The 22,048-nt window shown below is 44.0% G+C and overlaps 1 protein-coding gene across 4 annotated transcripts in view; it reads right to left on the reverse strand.

The window, feature by feature from the left end:
• Positions 1–22,048, reverse strand: part of CHCHD3 (coiled-coil-helix-coiled-coil-helix domain containing 3) — a 131,303-nt gene that overhangs the window by 15,889 nt on the left and 93,366 nt on the right. For all 4 annotated transcript variants that reach the window (XR_008437352.1, XM_053978847.1, XM_053978849.1 and 1 more), the window contains one exon: positions 11,562–11,632. Coding sequence is in view for 3 of the 4 variants with exons in the window: in XM_053978847.1 (XP_053834822.1) it covers positions 11,562–11,632 (71 nt within the window). In the remaining variant the exon portion in view is untranslated. The remainder of the gene's footprint in view (positions 1–11,561; positions 11,633–22,048) is intronic.

The following is a 22,048-nucleotide window of genomic DNA, read 5'->3' on the forward strand; positions in this document are numbered from 1 at the left end:
AATCACAGAATCCCAGGTCTGGGAGAGACCTCCAAGAGCATCGAGCCCAGCCCAAGAGCTCAGGCAGACCCTGGCACCCAGTGCCACATCCAGGCTTTTTAAACACATCCAGGGGTGGTGACCCCACCACCTCCCCGGGCAGCCATTCCAGAACTTTATCACCTTTCTGGAAAAGCTTTTTCCTGATATCCAACCTGAATTTCCCTGGGCTCAGCTTGAGCCTGTGTGCTCTGGCTCTGTCAGTGCTGCCTGGAGACAGAGCCCAAGCCCAGCTGAGCACAGGCACCTTTCAGGAGCTGTGGAGAGAGCTGAGGCCAGCCCTGAGTCTCCTTTTCTCCAGGCTGAGCACCCCCAGCTCAGTTCCTCACAGGCTTTGTGTTCCCAGCCCCTCACCTTCACAGAAGCTGGGGCTGCCCCTGGATCCCTGGAATGTCCAAGGCCAGGCTGGACACTGGAGCTGGAGCAGCCTGGGACAGTGGGAGGTGTCCCTGCCATGGCACTGGATGCTCTGGAATGTCTCTTCCAACTCAAATCATTCCCTGGATCTGTGAGGGCACCAGCAGAGCAGTCTGAGGCAAAAGGCAGAGAGTCCTGATGGAAATTTCAGTGCCAGCTCACAAAAACCTTTCAAAGGTCTCTCCTCACCCCCTCCACGTGCTGGCAGCATTAATTAACACACTGGCTTATTTAACAGAACTTCACTCTGCTCTAAGAAAGTCATTCTTGTGTTTTATAACCTCAGCACAGGCGATTTTCAAGCTCCTGTTTCTTTTTGCAAGGCCTTCAGGTAGTTTGGGAAAGGGATGCTTTCAAGTTAAAGCAGCTCAAATTTGACAAACTTTAGATAAACCACTCACATTTTTCCCAGTTAGGTCGTGCCCCTTGATTTCAATTGGTTCTCACTAAAGTTTTCTGTTAATTGCTGCTGAGTGAAGAATTCATCTTGCTGCTGCTGAGGCTCATCTTGTTACAAAGGATGGTGCCAGGCTGGGAGAAGGAAAATAGTTCTGAAACCTGGTGATCTTTGCCATCATGCTGGGATTTTTGGGTTTGTTTTCAAGGGGCTTAAATGCAACAGTCTCACAGAACTGTCGTAATTTAGGGGAAAATGAATCAGTGATGGGAATTGTAAGAGAAACAGCATTTTTTACCGCAGACCTTTCCTCCTTCCTCCTCCTCCTGGCATCATTTGTGCAAGCAGGTATAATTTCAGTGACCTCTTTCATTCCCTACAAACAGAAAAGGCCTCTCTTGGGGCTGCTGCCATGAGAAACCAGCAGGATTTTCTCACCTTCATCCCACTCCGTGGAAAAGGTGAGTCCACTTAAAAGCTGAGGAGGGAATAAGTGCAAAAACCCCTCCAAAAGGTACAGGGAGTTCATAGAGACAATAATGAGCATAATTACAGTTAGTTATTGTTTGCTCTACTCACAACCCTACTTTATAATGCTCCTGCCAGCAGAGCTGCTTTATGGGATGTCTTTTTCATGCAGCAACCCTTTCATAAATCAAAGCCTCAAAGCAATACCAGGCAGTTTCTCCTGCAGCCTGTTTGAAAATAAAAGTTAACACCGAGCCCTGGCTGTTATCAATCTTCATAAATGTGTCCATGATACAGCAAATCTGTTCCATATTACCCCAGCTCTGCTCCTAATGCATGCACAGGAGCAAACCCAGGGGCTTAATGGAGCTCCTAAATGGTTTGGAAGTGGGAGCCACGCTAAGTGGCAAGGGAAGTTTGAAAGGAAAAACTGCCTTGCTCATTTCTTTCCGTGCAGGATGGAATTATTCCCCTTCCAGCTTGAAAAATGTGTATTGTGCTACAAGGGGAATTTTCACCCACAAAATAGAGACCCCCAGGAAAACGTGGGTCGTGTTCAAGGAACTGCACTTAGAAGGGGAAATTATCAGGATTTCAGTCATTCCTTTTAGCACAGATCTGTGGGACTGAGGGTTTTTATATTCAAGCACTGAAATGAAAATCTGACAGAATTAATAAACTTATTGCAGTGGCACCCACACTCTCTGAAGGAGGAGAAGGGGGACCTGATCTCTATTAATTTGTATTTTCCAGGCCCTAAAGGGGCTCCAGGAGAGCTGCAGAGGGACTGGGGACAAGGCCTGCAGGGACAGGACACAGGGAATGGCTCCCACTGCCAGAGGGCAGGGATGGATGGGATCTTGGGAATTGGGAATTCCTGGCTGGGCTGGAATTGCCAGAGCAGCTGGGGCTGCCCCTGCATCCCTGGAATGTCCAAGGCCAGGCTGGGCACTGGGGCTGGAGCAGCCTGGGACAGTGGGAGGTGTCCCTGCCATGGCACTGGAGGGGCTTTGAGGTCCCTTCCCACCCAAACAATTCTGTGATCCTATGATTTAACCACTTTAAAGAAACCTAAATAATCGTTTTACAAACCTTATCTTCCGAGTCTGACAGCACTTTGCAAGCACCCCCATGATCTGAGATTATTTCCCCAAATATTTACTGCCTACTTTGCCTTTAAACTGAGATTTCCCTCAGGTGCAGTCCAAGCAGAAAGGCTGTGGTGTATTTTTTTTCCCTGATTTTTCAACACTACTGGAAAGGAGATTAAAAAAAAAAAAAAAAAAAAAAAAAGAGGGGAACCACATGTCAAGTGGTAACAGAGATAACTTGTAATTCATTCTTCACCCTGTACCCAGGAACAGGTGAATTCTCCTTAAAAAAAAATCCCACCAGCAGCTCTGGGAAACATTTTCCCCTCCCCAAAGGGAGGTCTGTGCTGGAGGCTCCCAAGTGAGATTTGTAGGATTTGATCCTACAGATGGCTTGGCCTCATTAAAAACATCCTTAGAAAAGGTATTTGTAAATCTCAGCCACAAAAGATTAGGAAATACAGAACAAATTAATAATAAAAAGGAGCTGCTGTGGGGTTTAACCTCCCAGCTTTAATGCTGTAATTGGGAAATCTGCGACTCTTGTCCACAGGAAATCCCAACAAAGGATAAGGCATTAAAACAAGAGGCTTTATTCCTTGTTGGGAATAAACCTGGGGAGGGAGGAGGCAGCCAGATGTGCCCTGGAATGCCAAACACACCAGGAGGAGCTGCTCATTCCTTGGGAGCAGCTCCCAGCCCACTGCCAGAGCAGGAATTGTCCCCAGTGAGGGCATCCAGGAATTCTCCCAGCACTGGGCTGATTCCCAGCACAAATATTTATAAACAAACAAACGATTTATAAATTCCCAAAGGAGAATCAAAACCAATTCCAGGAGGCCACCGAGGTGTGAGGGCAGAGTTTCACTCACTTTTTTCATAGGGAAATCTTTAAAATGACTTTGTTTCTCTGTAAGCAGAAAATGGAGAAGCAGAAAATGCAGAAAATGGAGAAAAGCAGCAGTGGCTGAACACATTTCTCTTTCCAACCCATCCACCCTGACCAGGAAAATGACCTTCTGAATAGGGAAAGGACCTGCAGATCATAAAATCACAGAGTGCTTCAGCTTGGAAAACACCTTAAAGATCATCAAGTTCATCCAGTTCCAACTCCCCTCCCACAGGGAAATTTTCCCACAGAGTTATCCTACACAGTTATCCCACTCCATCCTACTCAGTTATCCCTCTCTATCCTACACAGTTATCCCCCCACAACAATATCCTACAACAATTATCCTGTTCTACCTGTCCCCCCTCCCAGAAAATCTTTTATTTTATGTATTAATTCACGTATTAAAAAAAAAAAAATCCTCCTCCTGACTCAGTGCTTGACAAACATTAATTTTAAGATTGCTTTCTCCATTACAGAGAGTAAAGGATCTCACTGTGGGAAAAGCTGGGGATAGCCTGAGGGGAGATTTAATGAATGTATCCATGATTTCTAGAAAGGGAAAAAAAAAAAAACCAAAGATTATGCCAAAGATGGAAAGAACTGACTTGCCCTCTTTATTAATGTGCTATATAAATTTTGAATAATGGGTTTTAAAAGTTAATGTAACTCTCAAAAAACACTGTCAGAGCTTCAATCCTGCCTCCTGACCAAACAAGCAGGTTTAAATTTCACATCAGAGCTCAGAGATTTCAATGAAAACACATCCCCATGCACAGATTCTCTGTGAAAGACAAACACAGATATTCCACCAGGCTCCCAGTTTGCTCTGAAGGGATCTGCATCCAGCTCCAAATGCACAATTCATGTTTTATCCAGCCCTGAGGAGAACCCTCGCTCCTAATGGACTGCACTGATCAAAGAAACAAAGTTAAAATCCTGAGTGGCTGCAGGGAAAGCCAAAGTTGTCACGGCTGAAGTGACAATCACAGGTAAACACACTGCAAAGTGGCTTTAGGGAATTCTGAGATTCCAAAGGATCACTGGAGAAAGGCCAAAGGAGTCTCTTATTTGTTTATAGGTGCAGAGCAACTGAGGCAGAGGAACTGCTGCCCACTAAACCCCCTCTTTAAACTGGAACTGGGTGGTTTTTAAGGTCCCTGGGTCAAAGCACAATCTCTCGTACAAAGCAGCAGAAAGTGCAAGAGATTTCTTGAGGGAGCTCTGCTCCTGCAGCCCCCTCAGGTGAATCCAAGCCCCGACTGAAAGAACTGAGCAAAGAAAGGAGTTTATTCAAAAGGAACAGGGCTTGGGATATGCAGGATAAACAAGAGGCTGGAAAGATTTATTGAAGTCTCTTTACCAGTGTCTCTTCCCACCTGAAGCAGCTCTGTGCACTCAGAATCTGGGCTGGTTTCAAGCTAAGAGGGCTGAGAGCATCACTTCCATGCCAGAAAACTGCACCTCCACTTGGCTGGTGGAGTGAAATGTGTTTGAGATCACACACCTCTGCTTGAAGCACTTCAAAAGCCTCTCCTGGTGGCAGCACAGCTGTGTGTGAAGAGGTGCAAGAGCAGAAAGAGAAATGAGACCTTTGGGTACCTCTGCTGCTGAGAAAAGCTGAGTGGCTGAGCTGAGCTATGGTGTTTAATTCTTTAATTCCCAGCTTCACTTACAAACAGCTCACACTTCTCACGTTGGAATTCAAGCTTCTCTGAGCTCCTCAGAGAGAGAGATGAATGCAGGGGTTGAATTAAAGCCTTTAGAGAAATTAAGATATATTAAGCCACACAGATATGAAGTAGAAGTGTAGGTTTAAGTTTTAAGTGGAAGTGTAAGTTATAGTTTTAAGTAAGTAGAAATATATTTTAAGTCCCTTAAGAAACTGTGTTAGCTAGTAAAGGCCCTAAGGCCTAGTTTAAAAGTTCAGTAACTTAGCTCCAAACATAACAAAAACATAGCAGAACTTTGCCACTAGAACAGATAGAATTATTTACATGAACAGGTAAAATTACATGTGTAAATAGATAGAATTATTCACATAAATAGGTAAACTTATACATGTAAATTCTAAGTAAGAAAACAGTATAGATAAATAGATAATATTATATATGTAGTTTTTTAGGTAAGAACTGACACTACTTTTGTACTACTTTCGCACATTAGAAGCAAGTTTAGATTGGTTCAGAAAGAATGTTTTAGAATCGTGTTTTTAGCCGATTGGATGTTCCATGAATAAAAAGCCTCATAGTGGGATGCTAAGATCACCACCATCAACAACAACAATGACCACCACAGCATCAACTCATCAACAACCACAAGAAGAAGAGGAGAAAAAGAAGAAGGAGAAGGAGAAGAAGAAAAACAAGAAGGAGCAGAAGGAGAAGAAAAAGAAGAAGAAGGAGAAGGAGAAGGAGAAGGAGAAGGAGAAGGAGAAGGAGAAGGAGAAGGAGAAGAACAAGAAGAACAAGAAGAACAAGAAGAACAAGAAGAAGAAGGAGAAGGAGAAGAAGACAACGGAAGAAGAAAAGAAGAAAGAAGAAAAAGGGCTGGGGTTCCTGCTGCTGCTGCAGGTGACATTGGACTCTGTGCCAGGGAACAATTGTTGCTGCTGCTGCTGTTCCTGCACAGAACCTGGCGAGTGCAGAGAGCAGCCTTGCAGCCCTGCAGCTGCTGCTCCAGCCTATGCCAGAAAGCTTTAGCATGGACTGTTGGCAAGGATGGAAGTTTGACAAGGAAGTTTCACAGCTATGTGTGCTTGGCAGAAAGGTCTCTGAATGTAGAATTTGAGAAGGAAACAGAGATGGAAGCAAGTTTTGATATAGAAGAATAATAGATGTGTAAGTTGAGAATTGCTGAGCCTGTCTTGCTGGACAACTAAGAAAGCAAAGGTTAAGTCAAGTTGGGAAGAGGTTTTATACCTTAGAGCAAAGGATAAGCTGGCCACAAACAAAAAGATGTTTTTACCAAGCAGGAAGACACCACAGGCAAACAAGACATGCCGATGTGGCAAGCAGAAAAAAGTTTAGTTATCTGGCTGTTAATTTTCACTTGCTTCAGAATATCAAAGTTAGCAGCTGTGTCATCTCGGTTTTGATCAGTCCTCCTGGTTCCATCTGTGAAATCTGCAAATACCTGGTGGTTCTTGGGTGCAGGTTTGTTACCACCAAACAGATCTTTTCCATTTCCACTTGTGGCTCATTCTTTGAAATGTGTACTCTAAGATTACCAAGAAGAATTTTCCTGCAAGAAAACTGAAAAAGAACTTTCAGCTTAAACTGTAACTCCTGTGACTGGATAGCATTGCCCATAACATGGCAGTGCCAGTGGTTATGACAGGCTGTGGGTGAGAGGAAAGGGATACATTGGTTGATCATGTAAATATGGCAATGCCAGTGGTTATGACAGGCTGTGGGTGAGAGGAAAGGGATAGGTTGGTTGATCATGTATTAAGATGCCCAGCAAAGAGAAATGCATCATGCAATGGAAGCAAAACTGAGGGGTCTTCAGGCTTGCCTACAGCTGGAGCTGACAGCTGTAGGTGTGGCTGTGTCACCCAGAGGACTGCTCTAACATCTTGGATACAATAAACTGCATGTTGAAGAGCCAAATGAAGTCCCACATCTCTCCTCTCAGGCTCTTACTCTGGACTTCAACACCCTGAACTCTCTGCCTTTGAGACTGATGTGTTCATGCAATAAACATCTTTATAGCAACCAACAACTGCTCGTGTCTCTGAAAACTCCAGACACAGCAACAGCTCAACAGTCTCTAAGGGATGTCAGGAGGAACTTGGGACCATCATCTCCAGACAGAACACATGACAAAAAAATCAAGGACACCACCAGCAACAGCGTCATCAGGGCAAACAACCCTGCAGTGATTCTTTCCTGACAAAGCACCACCTCTATTTGCTCTATTTGTAAGAGAAAACATTAATTCAGGAGGTTTCTGTGCAGAGCTCACTGCCCTTGGCTAAACAAAAAAAAAGCTGAACTAAAGGCACAAAGCCTGCAGGATTTTTTGTAGCTTCCTATTTTCTGTTATTGACAAAACAGCATGCGGTATTTCATAAATAACTGGTAATTTGTAGTTTTAACTTCAGGTTTTAAAAGCAGCTACTCTTAATTCATGGCCAGGCTGGAGCAATTTGGTCTAGGGAAGGTGTCCCTGCCCATGGCAGGGGGTGGAATGGGTTGAGCTTTAAGGTCCCTTCAACCCAAACCATTTTGGGAATCAGTGATGTTATTTAAGGTACAAACTGGAAGTCTGGGTCTGCACAAGGAGAAATAAAGCACAAATTCCTTGCCTGGCTCTCTGCAACACAGATTTCTATGTTACAGAGGTATGAGAGCATGATGGTGACCGAAGATATTTGCATTAAGAAACTATCAATATTTCTAATTTACAGGCAATGCAAGAGCCCTTCAAAAGTCACCATATGTGCCCCAACATCAGAAGGGTAACGAGGACAGGGAAATAAAGCCACACTTCCCTGGACTCGGTCCAAAGTCATCAATAAAAAGCTGATTTTCTCTCTACCCTGCTTTTTTTTTCCCCTCAGTGTCCACAGAATTGGCACCACTGCTTTGTGAGACAATTATATCTGAATATCCAAGTGTTGCTGTTATTAATTTACTGTGGTTTCATTATGCTCCTTCTCAGCTTCACAGCTCACAACAACATCAGTCAGAACACACAGGAAATCCTGCAAATATTTCAAATATTCACAGCTGAGCATCAAACAGAACTTCATGGGGGAGGTTTCCATGGCAGGGGGTGGGAACTGGATGATCCTTAAGGTCCTTCCCAGCCTAAACCACCCTGTGATTTTCTGATGGCAACAATGCCTTAACTTTTATTTTCAGTAAATATTAACGACCCAAGCTTTGTGACAGAGAAATCCTAATTAAATATGAAACTGATGATTTGTCATTTATTCCCATTCATTCTATGGGAACTGATGGAGAGAGTCATGTCCAAAAGACTCATAAGCAAGGAATAAAGCCCCCCAAAATCTGTGATTCAGAATAAACTTCCAGCTGCATCCTTTGGATTACAACTGTCACTGTCCAAGCAAACTTTGGGGAATTAATTCCATTACTGGGGAAAACCTCACCCCAAACTGATCAGTCAATCCTCCAGGAGGACATGGGCTTTCCATCAGTCTGGATGGCTGGGAATTAAGTTTTCCCAAAAAAAACCCCAGCAGCAAGAAGCAATTCCAGGCTGTCCACAGAGAGAGCAGCGGAGCAGGAGAGGAATGGCAGAATCTTTAGGAAAAAGCACGGATGCACAGCTATGAATTCTAAATACACCACCAGAAATCAAAACCCACCGAAGATAAAAACATTTATTTTAGGCTGCCTTTGCCCTCTCTGCTTTTTAAATGAATAATGAAGATGTCACTTGGCTCGAGACATCACAGGGGAATAAAATGTCACCACTGCAGCTGCCGAATTTCCCGCTCCCAGCCCTCCAAATTAAGGGAAAAAACCCACAAAACAAAGGGAGAATTTGATTAGGAAAAGTTCAAATCCTTGCCCAAAGCCCAGCTCTTCCTGTAACGTTGCATTCTTCTTTTCTTGTGTAAACTCCTCATTATAACAGAGCCATCTTCATAATGGAATAATTGGGGTTATAATGTAACTGTGGGAAGATAATTCCAGCTTTAGGAGGGGCAGCATGCCCCTGTAATGTTGTTTTAATGTGATTTGGGGACTGCAGGAACTGCCTGAACCTGCTCATTTAGGATTTGATCAATGGGAATTAGGCTGGTAAAGAGATGAAGCATTTGATAATTCCCAATTTGATCAATGTGAATCTGGGCCTTCGTGGAGATAAAACATTCCTCATGGATATTTGGAATATCAGTTTAATGCAGGCAGCAATAGGAACTGCAGACACAAGACTTGCCAGGTCTCTGATCCAAACCCATGTGGGATATTTGTATTTTTTTCCCCTTTTAATGGAGTTTAATTATCCCTAAAGACTGATGAAGCTACAGTTGATGTAATTTCAGGGATTAAATGGAGGAAGGAAAATCCAGGAAATATTTAATATATAACAACACCGTCCACTTCTTGCTCTGGGAAGTGATGCTGCTTAAAAAGTGGAAGAAATTCAAGTCATAGCACTTAAACTAGGGTACCTAATTCTAGACATGCCTAAAATAAAGTCAGACTATTTGCTAGTAACACCACAATTAGATCCATTAATCTTGCACTTGGAGCCTGCAATCACAGGCAGCACATGGCTTTATGCATTAACAAAATTTAGCAGCTCAACCTTATTTAATTCTTCTTTTACAGCCAATTAAACAACTCTTTAAACACCACTGGAGCCTCTGTCCTCTCAATCCTCACGTGCAATTAAACTGCACATGAGAAGTGCCAAAAGAGCATCTCCAGGTCTCACTAAATCATTCCTCATTTATCCATCAAGTTCCATAAAAGAGGCAGTGATAAAATAACACCTCCTGCATTGAAACCTTCAATAAAAAGACACGGTGTTTAAAAGGATTTTATGTAAGGAAAAACCTTTAAATTGTAAAGTAATATTGGTATTTCAAGCACTTTATCAAATCTGCCACAATTTATGTGCATATTTCAGGCACCTTTTTCTTTCCTGATTTTTTCCTTTTGTTTTCTTGGAAGGCAGTGGACCAATACTGGATCCACTGGCGTAAAAATTCCCAGTAATTTTTATACTGGATCCACTGATGTAAAAATTCCCAGTAGTTTTTATACTGGATCCACTGATATAAAAATTCCCAGTAATTTTTATACTGGATCCACTGATGTAAAAATTCCCAGTAATTTTTATACTGGATCCACTGATGTAAAAATTCCCAGTAATTTTTAGGAAATTTGGTTTCAAGTACAAAAGCAGCACAGTGATTGCAGTACTGCTATTCCAGAGCAGTCAAATGGATGACTTCAATTTATACCTTTAGTTTCCAGAAAATTAAGAGAAGTCCAATCCCATCAAGTGCTAGGAATGTGATTCCTGGTCCAAATCCTCCCCAGTAAATATTCCTTGATTTCTGCACTCTACAAAATGGTTTTCTTAAATTTCTTTGATGCTCAGAACTGGCCCCTGCTCTATCAATCAGCTCCATTTGTGCACAAACAGGAACCCAAAGTATTTGATTGACTTAGGAAATCCTTTATGTATCAGGAGGAAAAACCCAATCCCAAACTCACCTCTGCCCACTAAACCCACCCAGAGCCCTTAGCAAAGCTTCAAATCCCAACAAAAGCTTCTTTTGGAATAATGCATGTGAAATGAGGCAATCATTTGATTTAAAAAGCTGAAAATATCCCCCTGTAACAGAGGAAGGAGACACCCAGGTGGGAATTTCATCCCAACCTTCCTGCATTTCCATGATGGAAAACCCTCCAAATTATGCTTAAAGCAGACCTTGATCAATGGTCATCCTGTCCCTCTTGTTTAAGGGACAGATTAATTAGTGCTCAATATACTCTGACCATTAAACACTACAAAATTTTTATATATACACCAAGAATATTCAACAATTCCTGCTGTTTAGAGATAAAATGAGTTTTTCTTATACTTTAAAATTTTGTTTGTACCATTATCAGCAGCTCAGAAAGGATTTTCCTCTTCCTGCTCGTCCAAAACCAAAACAAAACACAAACCAGAAGAGAATCCCTCCACAAATCTACAAAAACCGTGGCAGAATAATTCATTTTCTGCAGCACCTCTTGGTTAGAGGAGAGAATTGAGGCTGTAAAAAGTTCTGTGTCCTCACTAAAATGATAAATGGGCCCTCGAGCCTGGGGGATGAAGCAGCCCAAAGGGAAGGTCCAAGGCTAAGGGTCACTGTCACTTTGATCCATCAATTACCAGATCTGCACTTCACTTTCTTCAGGACTAATAAAAATTATTTAATCTGACCTTCACTGTTGAGGGCAGAGTGAAATTCCTCATTTAAATCCTTCCCATGGTGCGATTGTGATGCAAAGTTGGAGTCTCGTTTTTGGTGCTCCATCAGATCTATTTTTAGAATATTTCATGCTTCTTATCAGCTATAAATTAATAAATGTATGCAAAGTGTGCATTCCATTTCTCTGCAGCTTATGGTTCCTATACATTGGCCTCCAAACTCTCCCAATTTCCCTCCTTTCAACAACCAGAGGGACTGATAGGATCTGTGAGGGAGGAAGGGGGAATGATTGTGCATTTTAATGTGGTAAGAATCCATCCAGCTGCCAGGAAAAAAACAGGAGGGACTCACTTGAACCGAGCTGAGACTTCATCAGCAGCTTTTTGGTATTGCTCAGTGGTGACTTTGTAGAACTGGGCACTCTGGAAAAAAAATAAAAAAAAAAACCAGAATAAATACAGATTTCAGTTAGTATCATTTACAGGCATGCTAACACCTAGTCAATAAAGCTGATTTGGGATTTAAGTTGTTTCAAAAAACTGTCAAAACCTAACCATAAAAGGACAGAGCTTCAGAAATCGCTTTTTTTGGGGGGTGATTTTTTAAAAATAAGTGTGTCTTGATTATGCAGAAGGAATGGCTCTTGGGGAAGAAACTCTGAAAGGGACATGAGGCAAGAATCCCATATTTAGCACGAGGTGCTCCTGGAGTCTTTGCAACTTCTTCATTAGAAATTCAAATCCAAATACTGATTCTAGGCTTCTCTGCAGAGCCCTGTTTGTGTTGCTCACACCCATCTCCCCCCTGCCTCACAGGTGGCACTCAAGCCAAGCTTCAAAGTCCCACAATAAATTAGCGATGGCTCCACTTTCCCTTTTGCTCTTTGCCTTGAAAACGCCTCTCTGAGGATTTACTGGAATATTCCAAACTCCCAGGTTGCTCCAATCAGTTGCTAATTTCTCAATTTTTAAAGCCAAGCAGCTTCAGAACAGATTTTCATGTCCCCTAAACCCAGGGATGGCTTTGACTCAGTTCTACAAAATCGTTCATTTCCAAAGTACAGGTGAGAGCTGCTCACCAAGCAACAGAAGCTTCCTAGGTGTGAAAATGCTGTAGTAGGGAAGGCTCAGCTTTGATATTGGGAAAATTCCTTCATGGAAAGGCTGGTCAGGCTCTGGAACAGCTGCAGGGAGTCCCCATCCTGGAAGGATTTAAAGCCCTGTGGAGGTGGCATTTGGGGACAAGGCTCAGTGGTGGCCTTGGCAGTGTTGGACTCGATGATCTTAAAGGTCTTTTCCAGCCTGAAGAATTCAGTGATCCTCCAGGCTGAGATAAATCACTGGAATGTTGTTTTGCTCCATGTCTCAATAACACAGAGGTGGCATTTTTCAGGAGGTTTTTATAGCCTGGGCACAGCTGGACCTTGGCTCTAATAACCAAGGCACCTGGCTGCCCAGCTGGAGGGAGAAAGCAAAGTTTGAGCAGCTCCAAACTTCTCTGAAACCATTTTCCTGGGAGTGCTGCTGGAAACAGGGAGTGGAGAGGCAAAAAGCTTGTGCTGGCACTTGCAAGAACTCTGGTGTGGCTTTGAGTCATCGGCATCCCAGGGAGTGATGTTAACATGGCAACAAAATCCTGACAATGCCACGCTGTGTGATCACATCAAAGCCAGCTGAATCCTTATTTTAACAACCTGGACTTTTATCCTGTGCTTCGGAGTTATTGATGCCTCAATATTGATTTGGCATCTTCCAAATATTTAACTTGTGTCAGGCTGAGGGAGCTGGGATTGCTCACCCTGGAGAAGAAAATGTTCTGGGAGAGCTCAGAGCTCCTAAAGGGGCTCCAGGAGAGCTGCAGAGGGACTGGGGACAATCCTGCAGGGACAGGACACAGGGAATGGCTCCCACTGCCAGAGGGCAGGGATGGATGGGATCTTGGGAATTGGGAATTCCTGGCTGGGCTGGAATTGCCAGAGCAGCTGGGGCTGCCCCTGCATCCCTGGAATGTCCCAGGAAGGATTGGAGCAGCCTGGGATAAGGGAGGTGTCCCTGGAATGAGCTTTGAGGTCCCTTCCCACCTAAACTGGTCCAGGATTCTGGGATTTGGGACACTCAGAATCCATCCCAAGGGATTTTTATATAATATGGGGATAGAAAAGAGAGGAAAAGGGAAGGGAGACTCTTCATGGTTTCCTGAGATTCCCAGTGAAGCCCCTGGGTCCATACATTTCTTGGAGAGGAGATGGATCCAGTGTCAGCCTGGGGGAGCTGGGAATGTTCCCCTGGAGAAGGGAAGGATCCAGGGAGAGCTTCCAGCACATTCCAGGGGCTCCAGGAGAGCTGCAGAGGGACTGGGGACAAGGCCTGCAGGGACAGGACACAGGGAATGGCCCCCACTGCCAGAGGGCAGGGATGGATGGGATCTTGGGAATTGGGAATTCCTGGCTGGGCTGGAATTGCCAGAGCAGCTGGGGCTGCCCCTGCATCCCTGGAATGTCCAAGGCCAGGCTGGACACTGGGGCTGGAGCAGCCTGGGACAGTGGGAGGTGTCCCTGCCATGGCAGGGGTGGCACTGGAGGGGCTTGAATGTCCCTTCCCACCCAAACCACTCCATGATTCCACAACACACATGGATGCCACAATCCAGTCCATGGGGAGCATCACTCCAATTTTAATTTTGGGTAAAATAAAGCAGTTTAGCTTAAGACATTGATGTATGGAAAAGCAATATGATGAAAACATTTTTAGGGGGGAAAAAATGGGAAAGGCTGTAAGTGGAGAGAGATCACTCTTCCATAAAAGTCACAGATGACACAGGTCTGTGGTCACTGGGTGAGTAAACATGTCCTGAGGAATATTTATCATTTTATGAGCAGTGCAGGTCTCACTCTTGCAAAAACACTTCCTGAAATTCTAAAAGAGGCAGCACCAACTACAAAAAATTACAAAGACAAACATTTTTCCTTCCCACCTAAAGATTTCATCTTCCAAGCTTCTTCCTGCAAATGATAATCTTGAAATACACCAAAATCAGTGAATAAAAATGCCAGCTCCAGACAGGGGTAAAATTGTATTTCAGGGCTAATATTTTCTCACAAATGATAACAAATTGGGTAAGAGGCACTGCAGGCAAAGGTCAGCCCGGATCAGCAGGAGCAGAGAGCTCTGCTGCACTTCCCACTGCCAGCCCCACTCCTCATCACTCATTTGCACTAAAACCCAGCTTTCCACGCACGCTCATTTATTTTTTCATAAATCATCGTTGGCCGGCGAGCAAATGAAAGTGAAATTCTCCTCACACCAGTGACCCCCTGGCACTCAGCAATCCCAGCCAGGCCCAGGGGGATGGGATGGGATCTGTGGGATGGGATGGGATGGGATGGGATGGGATGGGATGGGATGGGATGGGATGGGATGGGATGGTGGAAATGATGCCTCAAGTTTTTAACTTTTATATTTTTCAGATTCTGTGTGTGGGTCTGAGCTTCACATTATGGGATGCTGAGCTCTCTGCACAGAGCAGGGAGACAAAACAATTCCTGCTCCAGCTGGGCACCAAGGACAAATGATCCAAAGCTCAGGCCCAGGAGCACAAACAGCGTGGGCTGGAGAGAGAAAAACAAGCAGGATGGGAGTGCATGGGCTAAAGCTGGAATGGGACAATGAACTGCAAGGTGCAAATGGAGCAGAGCTGATCCCAGTGAGAGCCCCCGGGAGCACTCGTGCATTTTGGGACCATTTTGGTTCCTCTTGGGTGCAGCCCTGGCTGGGCTCTGGTGCTGCCCAAGGTGGATCCACGGAGGAGATCCTTTAATAAATCCCTGCTTTGTTCTTTAACTCTGTCCAGTCTCTGTTCTAGCTCAGCCTCCTCAAGGCATCAGGATGAGCCCACGACGGGCAGCGGGGCGAGCGTGGCCGGGGCAGGGCTGAGATGATGAATGGTTCTCCATCACCCCCTGTCCCCTCCCAGGCCAGCACAGACTGGAATCTTATTTAGGCTGCCATTTATCTTTCTTTGGGCCAGTCAATAAAGATGAACACAACAGTTGTAAGGATCGATTGCAATTTTTTCTCATTTTCAAGCATGAAGGAGCATTTCTGACATAAAAACAATATTTGGGGTGTACTTGTTCTGCTTTTTAATTGCAGTTCAAGTGATCAACTGAGCTGCTCTGTATGCCCAGAAGTTTTAATCCTACAAGCTATCAAGGAATCATTTGTTATCTTAGCTGAAGTGTGCTGTTTGTTAGCTCAGGTCTGCTATTGAAACTCGCTCTGATTCTCTTTTAGAGATAAACTCTCCGTTACCCAGAGATGAAGTTTTTTTTTTCCAAGTCCTCCCTCATCCTCCAGATAAAAGTGCAGTGGTCATTTCCCTAAATACAGATTAAAAATGGTGCTGTAGCATCATTTCCTCATCTCCAGATAAAGGCAGACATTTATTATCCTCATCCTTGGCAGTGCCCAAGGCCAGGCTGGGCAGGGCTTGGAGCACCCTGGGATAGTGGGAGGTGTCCCTGCCATGGCAGGGGTGGCACTGGATGAGTTTAAAGTCCCCTTCAAACACAAATCCAGCGGTTTTGGCCCAAAGATAATGAAGATATTGCATTAAAATTGAGTAACAAGTGGTGCCATTTCCAGTGCCACCCTCAAAGTGAACTGAGAGAAACAGAGGCTGAACGAGAAGTTATAGAGAACTTCAATTTTACTTCTAAATCCATCCAATTTGCCCAGATACATACACAGAACCACAGAAAATATACATAATGTTGTAAGTCAGGAAGAGAAAAGTGAGATCTGGCCACGGGTGAAAGTGTTTTCACCACGTTTGCCACTGAAATAATTTTCCCTGAGCAAAAATGGAAGCAGAAGCTTCTTTAAGCTGGAGGAATAAGAGAATTTATTTCTCTCGAGAGCTCTGATTTCAAAGGTCTGTGTGAGAAAATAAATTCCTGGAGCCCCTCAGAAGGTCACTGTTTTGTCTGCACGGAGGAACTCAAAGCACGAGTACACGTTTCACTCTGGGCTGAAAATCTTCACATTTGCAAGCAGGGAAAGTTCTGAGAGATCCTGTGTCATCCAAGCTGATAAAAGATTATCAAAAGAACCAGGAGAACTTGAGATCTCTCATTTAATTTCACCAGAGATGCTTCACCTATATGCACTATTTTATTAAAAATGTGGTGAAACTGTTTTTACTGCAGACAGACCTTGACTGATTTTGGCATTGAATTCTTGCTTTTAAGCCCTTAAAGCCCTGAAGAGATTCATTAGCAGAGTAACATTCATGCAATCTCTTTAATTTTTTTAGAATTAAATTTAATAGTTACGTAGTTAACAGTTGATTTGACAAAGAAAAAAAGACTTTTGACTTGCATACAAAAGAGACAAACCTGCCCTTTGCTTCAAGTTAGTGCTGGGAAAGACAAAAATGAGCCCAGCTTGACTCCAGCTCAGCTCAGCACCTGCTCCACCCACCAAAGGAACCAAGGGCTTGGGCTGTTTGGCACCTTTGAGAATCAGGGGAGAATTTTTAATTTAAAGACTTCTCTTTCCTTCTCATCCTCCCCCACGAAAAGACTCAAAGCATCGGCAGGCAAAGATTATCCTGTTCCCTGAATGGCAAATTGGGAAGTTTTCTGTGCTTCTTTTTAATCCATTTCTGCTGCAGTTAAGCTTCTTTTCTCCCTTAATTGTACTTGTGGCCATTTCATCTCAGGATCTTTAACAAAGCCATTTGTGGATAATAGGGAGCATTTTGTTTTAATCATCCTATTGACACAGAGCCTGAGATCTGAAGAGATCAGCCTTAAAAGAGATTTCCAAAGCCACGAGGAAATAGTTTCACTTATTTTAGTCCAAACTCAAGACTGACCAGGTTGCTCCAAGCCCCATCCTTCGACTTGGGCACTGCCAGGGATGCAGGGGCAGCCCCAGCTGCTCTGGCAATTCCAGCCCAGCCAGGAATTCCCAATTCCCAAGATCCCATCCATCCCTGCCCTCTGGCAGTGGGAGCCATTCCCTGGGTCCTGTCCCTGCAGGCCTTGTCCCCAGTCCCTCTGCAGCTCTCCTGGAGCCCCTTTAGGGCCTGGAATGTGCTGGAAGCTCTCCCTGGATCCTTCTCCTCTCCAGGTGAGCACCCCCAGCTCTCCCAGCCCTGCAGCAGCTCCATGGATTCCTCTGGACTACAGAGAAAAAGGCAAGATTAGAAGAAACAAACTGGAAAACCTCCAGTCATGTTTCATCTCTGGAACTGCCACCAAGTGAGCGAGGGGAGAAGGAATTAGGGAAGAAAAAAGAACAAAAAAAGAATAAAACCAACAACTGCTCTGTGCCTCCACGCCAGTTCCAAATTACAATAAATTACAGCTTTATAAATATGACCATTCTGATGGCGTTTTCATTTGAATTTAAAGCCTCAATTTGTCCCTGAATTGATTTTAATAAGCTATGGAAAACCAAGCATTTAACATCAGACAGCTTCCCAAGTAACACTGCATCTTCATTCTGCCTCCAAATGATCTATGGATGAGGGAATTTCTTCTGAAATGTCAGCAGAACAGGCCTGTGCTTGAATTTTTAGATAAGTTATTCTTTATACAAGTTCTGACTGCTCTCATTTGATCCAGCTGCTCTAGTCAGTCAATTGATGCAGTTTTTATTCCAGAGATGAAACTAAGGGTGTCCAAATCCACATTCAGAGATCCTACATAACACTTAAGACTTCTGCTCTTGCTTCTAAACCCTATTATGAGCTCCTTTTTAATGAGGGGACTGACTGTCCTCACTGGGGGGAAGTTCTCTGGATCTGCCACAGGGCTGAAAATCAGATTTTTATGAAATCTATCCAAATGGAGCATCATTCCACAAAAAAAAAAAAAAAAAAAAAAAGAAAAGGTTGCTGCCCAAAGCAAAACAGTTGAACTACAGCATCAAAGACCCAACAAATCCCTCCCACCACAATTCAGAACAACTCGGGGACTAAAGATGGACAGAGCAGGGCATGAGCTTTTACAGCAGAGGAGAACTTTTTAATGTGCAGCAGGTGGGAGAGAGAAGTGGCTGCAAGGCAGGGAGAGGGAATTCAAACCGAAAGAGAAGCTCCACAGGAAAAAAAAAAAAAAAAAAAAAAAAAAAAGGAAGCAAGCTGGGATCCTGGACTGAGCCTACACAGGACACCCAGATAAGGAAGTTGAGATTAAAGCAATTATTAGGATTTTGGAGCTTGCCTAGAGCTCCCTGTTTCAAATTCAGGTGCAATTCCCTCTCTTCTGCCTTTAGAAAACGTCCTGTGTTTGTTGTCTCCTGGAAGAAGCTGGGTCAGGACCAGGCTGTCCCTGTGACAGAAGAGATGCCTGAACTGTTACGGATGGAGGGAGGATTTGGGACACCCAAAACCACCCAGCACCTGCTCCTACAGAGAGGTAAAACCCAAAAAGTATCCAAAGGTGTTGAAAATGCCACAGATCCACCCAAACAAAAACCTGGAAGGTGTCCCTGCCTGTGGCAGGTTGGGATGAGATGAAGTTTAAGGTCCCAAACCAATCTGTGATTCCACGAAACAAAGGAGCAACCTGCAGAATGGAAATTCACTTCCCATCAGTGTTTGCTGGATTCCATGATGGGTGTTTGTCAAAGATTTCAGTGATATTCAAAGATGTCACAGATATTCAGAGTGCAGCAAGCAGGGTAAAATACTTCACTCAGTTACCAGCAGAAAATGGGGGGAAAGAGAGCCATTTTTGACCTTTTCTTTTGAATTTCCAACTCTGTTTTTCAGGCACCACTAACTAATGCCTTTAACTGCAACTATTAATGGCTCTGAAGTTTCTCCCCAGCCACGCCTCACTTCACTTTTCTGCCCTGCTAGAACATCGATCTCTAATTTGTTAACACTCAGAGCTGCCAAAGAAAATGAAAACCTTGGTGAAAAGGACAAATCTATTCCAAGTTCTTACAGCCATTCAGCCAAGCAGCTAATCTGCATGTAATTGTAGCAGTGGTGTTAATACAAATGTGCTCAGGCTTAGAGATGCACCTGAAAATGCACAACTGTATTTATGGCCCCTCCTGATGATGAGAAGCCTCATTTAAATCTTTCCCATTTACAATTTCCCTTCTCAGCTCAGCCCTGTTGCTATTCCATGGTTTAAAGTATGTTTTCCCAATGGGGTTATTTCTCCACGACCTGGAGCAGGCTTTGCCCCCCAAAATGAGTGTGGTACATCTTTGAGGCACAGAGGAATGGGAATTGCTGCTGCCAGAGGTGATGGCCAAGAAATCTAAGTTAGGAATTCCCTTCTGTTGGTGGCATCGGGTGCAGACGGCAGCACAGGGATGAGGATTTCAAATTCCTGGTGCTGGTTGCTTTTATGGAATTAATTCTTAAATACTGGTCCAGGGGGCCACTTAGGCAAAGCAAAAACCACACCACGGGGAATCATCAGCTCAAAGCAAACCAGGATCAGCACGAATCCTAAAATCTTGGAATGGTTTGGGACCTTCAAGATTATCCAGTTCCAACCCCCTGCCATGGGCAGGGACACCTCCTGCTAGCCCAGGGTGGCATCCAGGAATGGCTGTGACTTCCAGGGAAATGCCAGTGTTTTATTCCAAGGTACAGAGCTGTCCTTTCTGCACGTGCCATTTCCAAACACACAGCTTTGCTACAGCAGCACAAAGTCAGCTCCGCCGAAACCTTCCATTCCATTCCTGCACAGCTCAGCTCATCCTGCATGGATGGCTCCCACAAACTCCTGAGGTGCTGGAGACTCAAAGGAAGACAATTTGAGGTCAGCCACGAAGCTCTTTTGGCAAAACTACAGCAGAGACAGCGCTGAGTCCAGGGCAGCCTTTCCATTGTCTACAGCAGCCAAGATTTAAGAGGAAGTCTCAAAGTCAGAGAAAATCCGAGGAAATCCCTTTAACCACCACTTGTTTCCAACTAATTTTGGCCAGTTTTTGGAGGCAGAGATCCTGTGAAAGTGGTCAAAAAAGCACCTTCCTCTAAGGATAGTTAAGGGACAGGGATCACAAGAGGTTGTGGTATCTCCAGCCTTGGAGGTCCCCAAAAATCCCCCTGTCACAGCCCTCATCACTCTGCTCTGAGCAGGTGCTTGGACCTCCCAGGGCCCCTTGCAGTCAGAACAACTCCATAAATATGGAAATTCGGATCTGCTATCAGAGTGAAAATCTCTTTTGGCTTGTAGATATGCAATCTGCTCTGCAGCTGGAGGTGAAATTCATCTTGTGGCAGAAGCCCAACAGAAAGAATCACAGATTAGCTCTGTCTTCTTTCAAATCAATGGAAAATGGCTGGGTTTAGCTCTGTTTATTAGATCTCCCCCATCACTGCTGCCTGAGATTGGCTGCCTCAGGCCATAATGAGTGCAAGATTACCATTTTTTGAAAAGCACAAATAACACTCACATGCCAGCCCAAGAGAGACCACAAATAAAGTTCCAGAAAAAAAAAAAATCTAAAATATTCTGTCTCTCTCAATCCAACAGCCCTGGAAACAATGTCATGGCACAGGCTTGTTGCTGTTTCTCTCGCTGCTTTAAAAAGTTTTGTCTGTGTTTTTTTGGTTTTTTTTTTTGAGCTGGTATTTGTGAAAACTTTCCTCAGGAACCAGCTTGATCAATCAGATCAAATTCTCATTTTGTGGAATTATGAGCTGCAGTATCCAAATAGGATGAGTTTGATATTCAAAACCACTTCAGCATTTGGTCAGAGCAATGAACTTCTTTGAATGTTGCTGCCACAAATAATCTTGAATTTTGGTCTCCCTGTCAGGTGATATTTTGATGGTTGGGATCAGCAGGAGAGCAAAGAGGGGGTGAATATGGAGAGCAGGTTTTTCACTGTGCAAAGTTCATGATCCAAGTGAAAACAGCCACAAGAAAAGGCAGAAAATCTGATACCAACTGACTGGCAGCTGATGCTGCTACAACAAAAGCCAAACTGTAAAAATCTACAGATCAATAACAGGTTTTGGTGATGGTGAAGCAACTAAAGAACTTCAAGGATGGTCTCTGGCAGCTGCTTTGAACACCAGGTGAGAGCAGTGAGGAGGAATCAGCACTGGAACAACAAAAATGCTGAGGATATTAAAAATCCCTGATGAAAAACAATGGAGGTGTATGGATGAGTGGTAAGCACCTGAATCCAAGAAAACTGCATTTTACACTCAGATTAGATGGAGAACTCTGCTCATATTTAATTTAGTGAAGCAAGAAAGGAAATGAGCTCTGAGCACGTTTAAATCAAAGGAATGGGAGAATTTTGCAGTGCTTTCCCAAGAGTGGATCCCAGCAGACCCACTGAGCTCAGGAACTGCCTCCTCAAGGAAAAGCAGCCACAACTAAGGCAGGTGGGCTCTCCCTAAAAACCTGCTCAGAATAAATCCAGCACCTAGGAGAATGAAAGCGTGACACAGTGGAATTATCAGCACCAAACACATTGATCTGGAAGTTTAAAAACTCACAGCATCGCTCTCAATAAGGCAAAATCCACCTAATTCCTACAGCTGGATGACACACGAGGCCAAATAATTCAAACACAGACTCCTACAAACCTTCCTAATTTGTATCTGTGTTTTGTGACCTCTGAAGACGATTCCCACTGTTTCCTGGGCTCCTTTTTCCTGCATTCCTCATGGGTTCTGTTTATTCCCACTGGCCATTTCCATCTCCCTCCCACAGTGCATCACTGAAGCCAGAGCTGTTATTCTGCATTTCAGCCATCCCACAGCTATTTGGGGGATGTTCTGTCCTACAGATGGATTTTTTTTTCCACTGTAACCTTTATTTTTCCTTCCCATTCCAAGTGTTCCAC

This window comes from Vidua macroura, chromosome 5 (genome assembly GCF_024509145.1).
Source record: "Vidua macroura isolate BioBank_ID:100142 chromosome 5, ASM2450914v1, whole genome shotgun sequence".
NCBI lineage: Eukaryota > Metazoa > Chordata > Aves > Passeriformes > Viduidae > Vidua > Vidua macroura.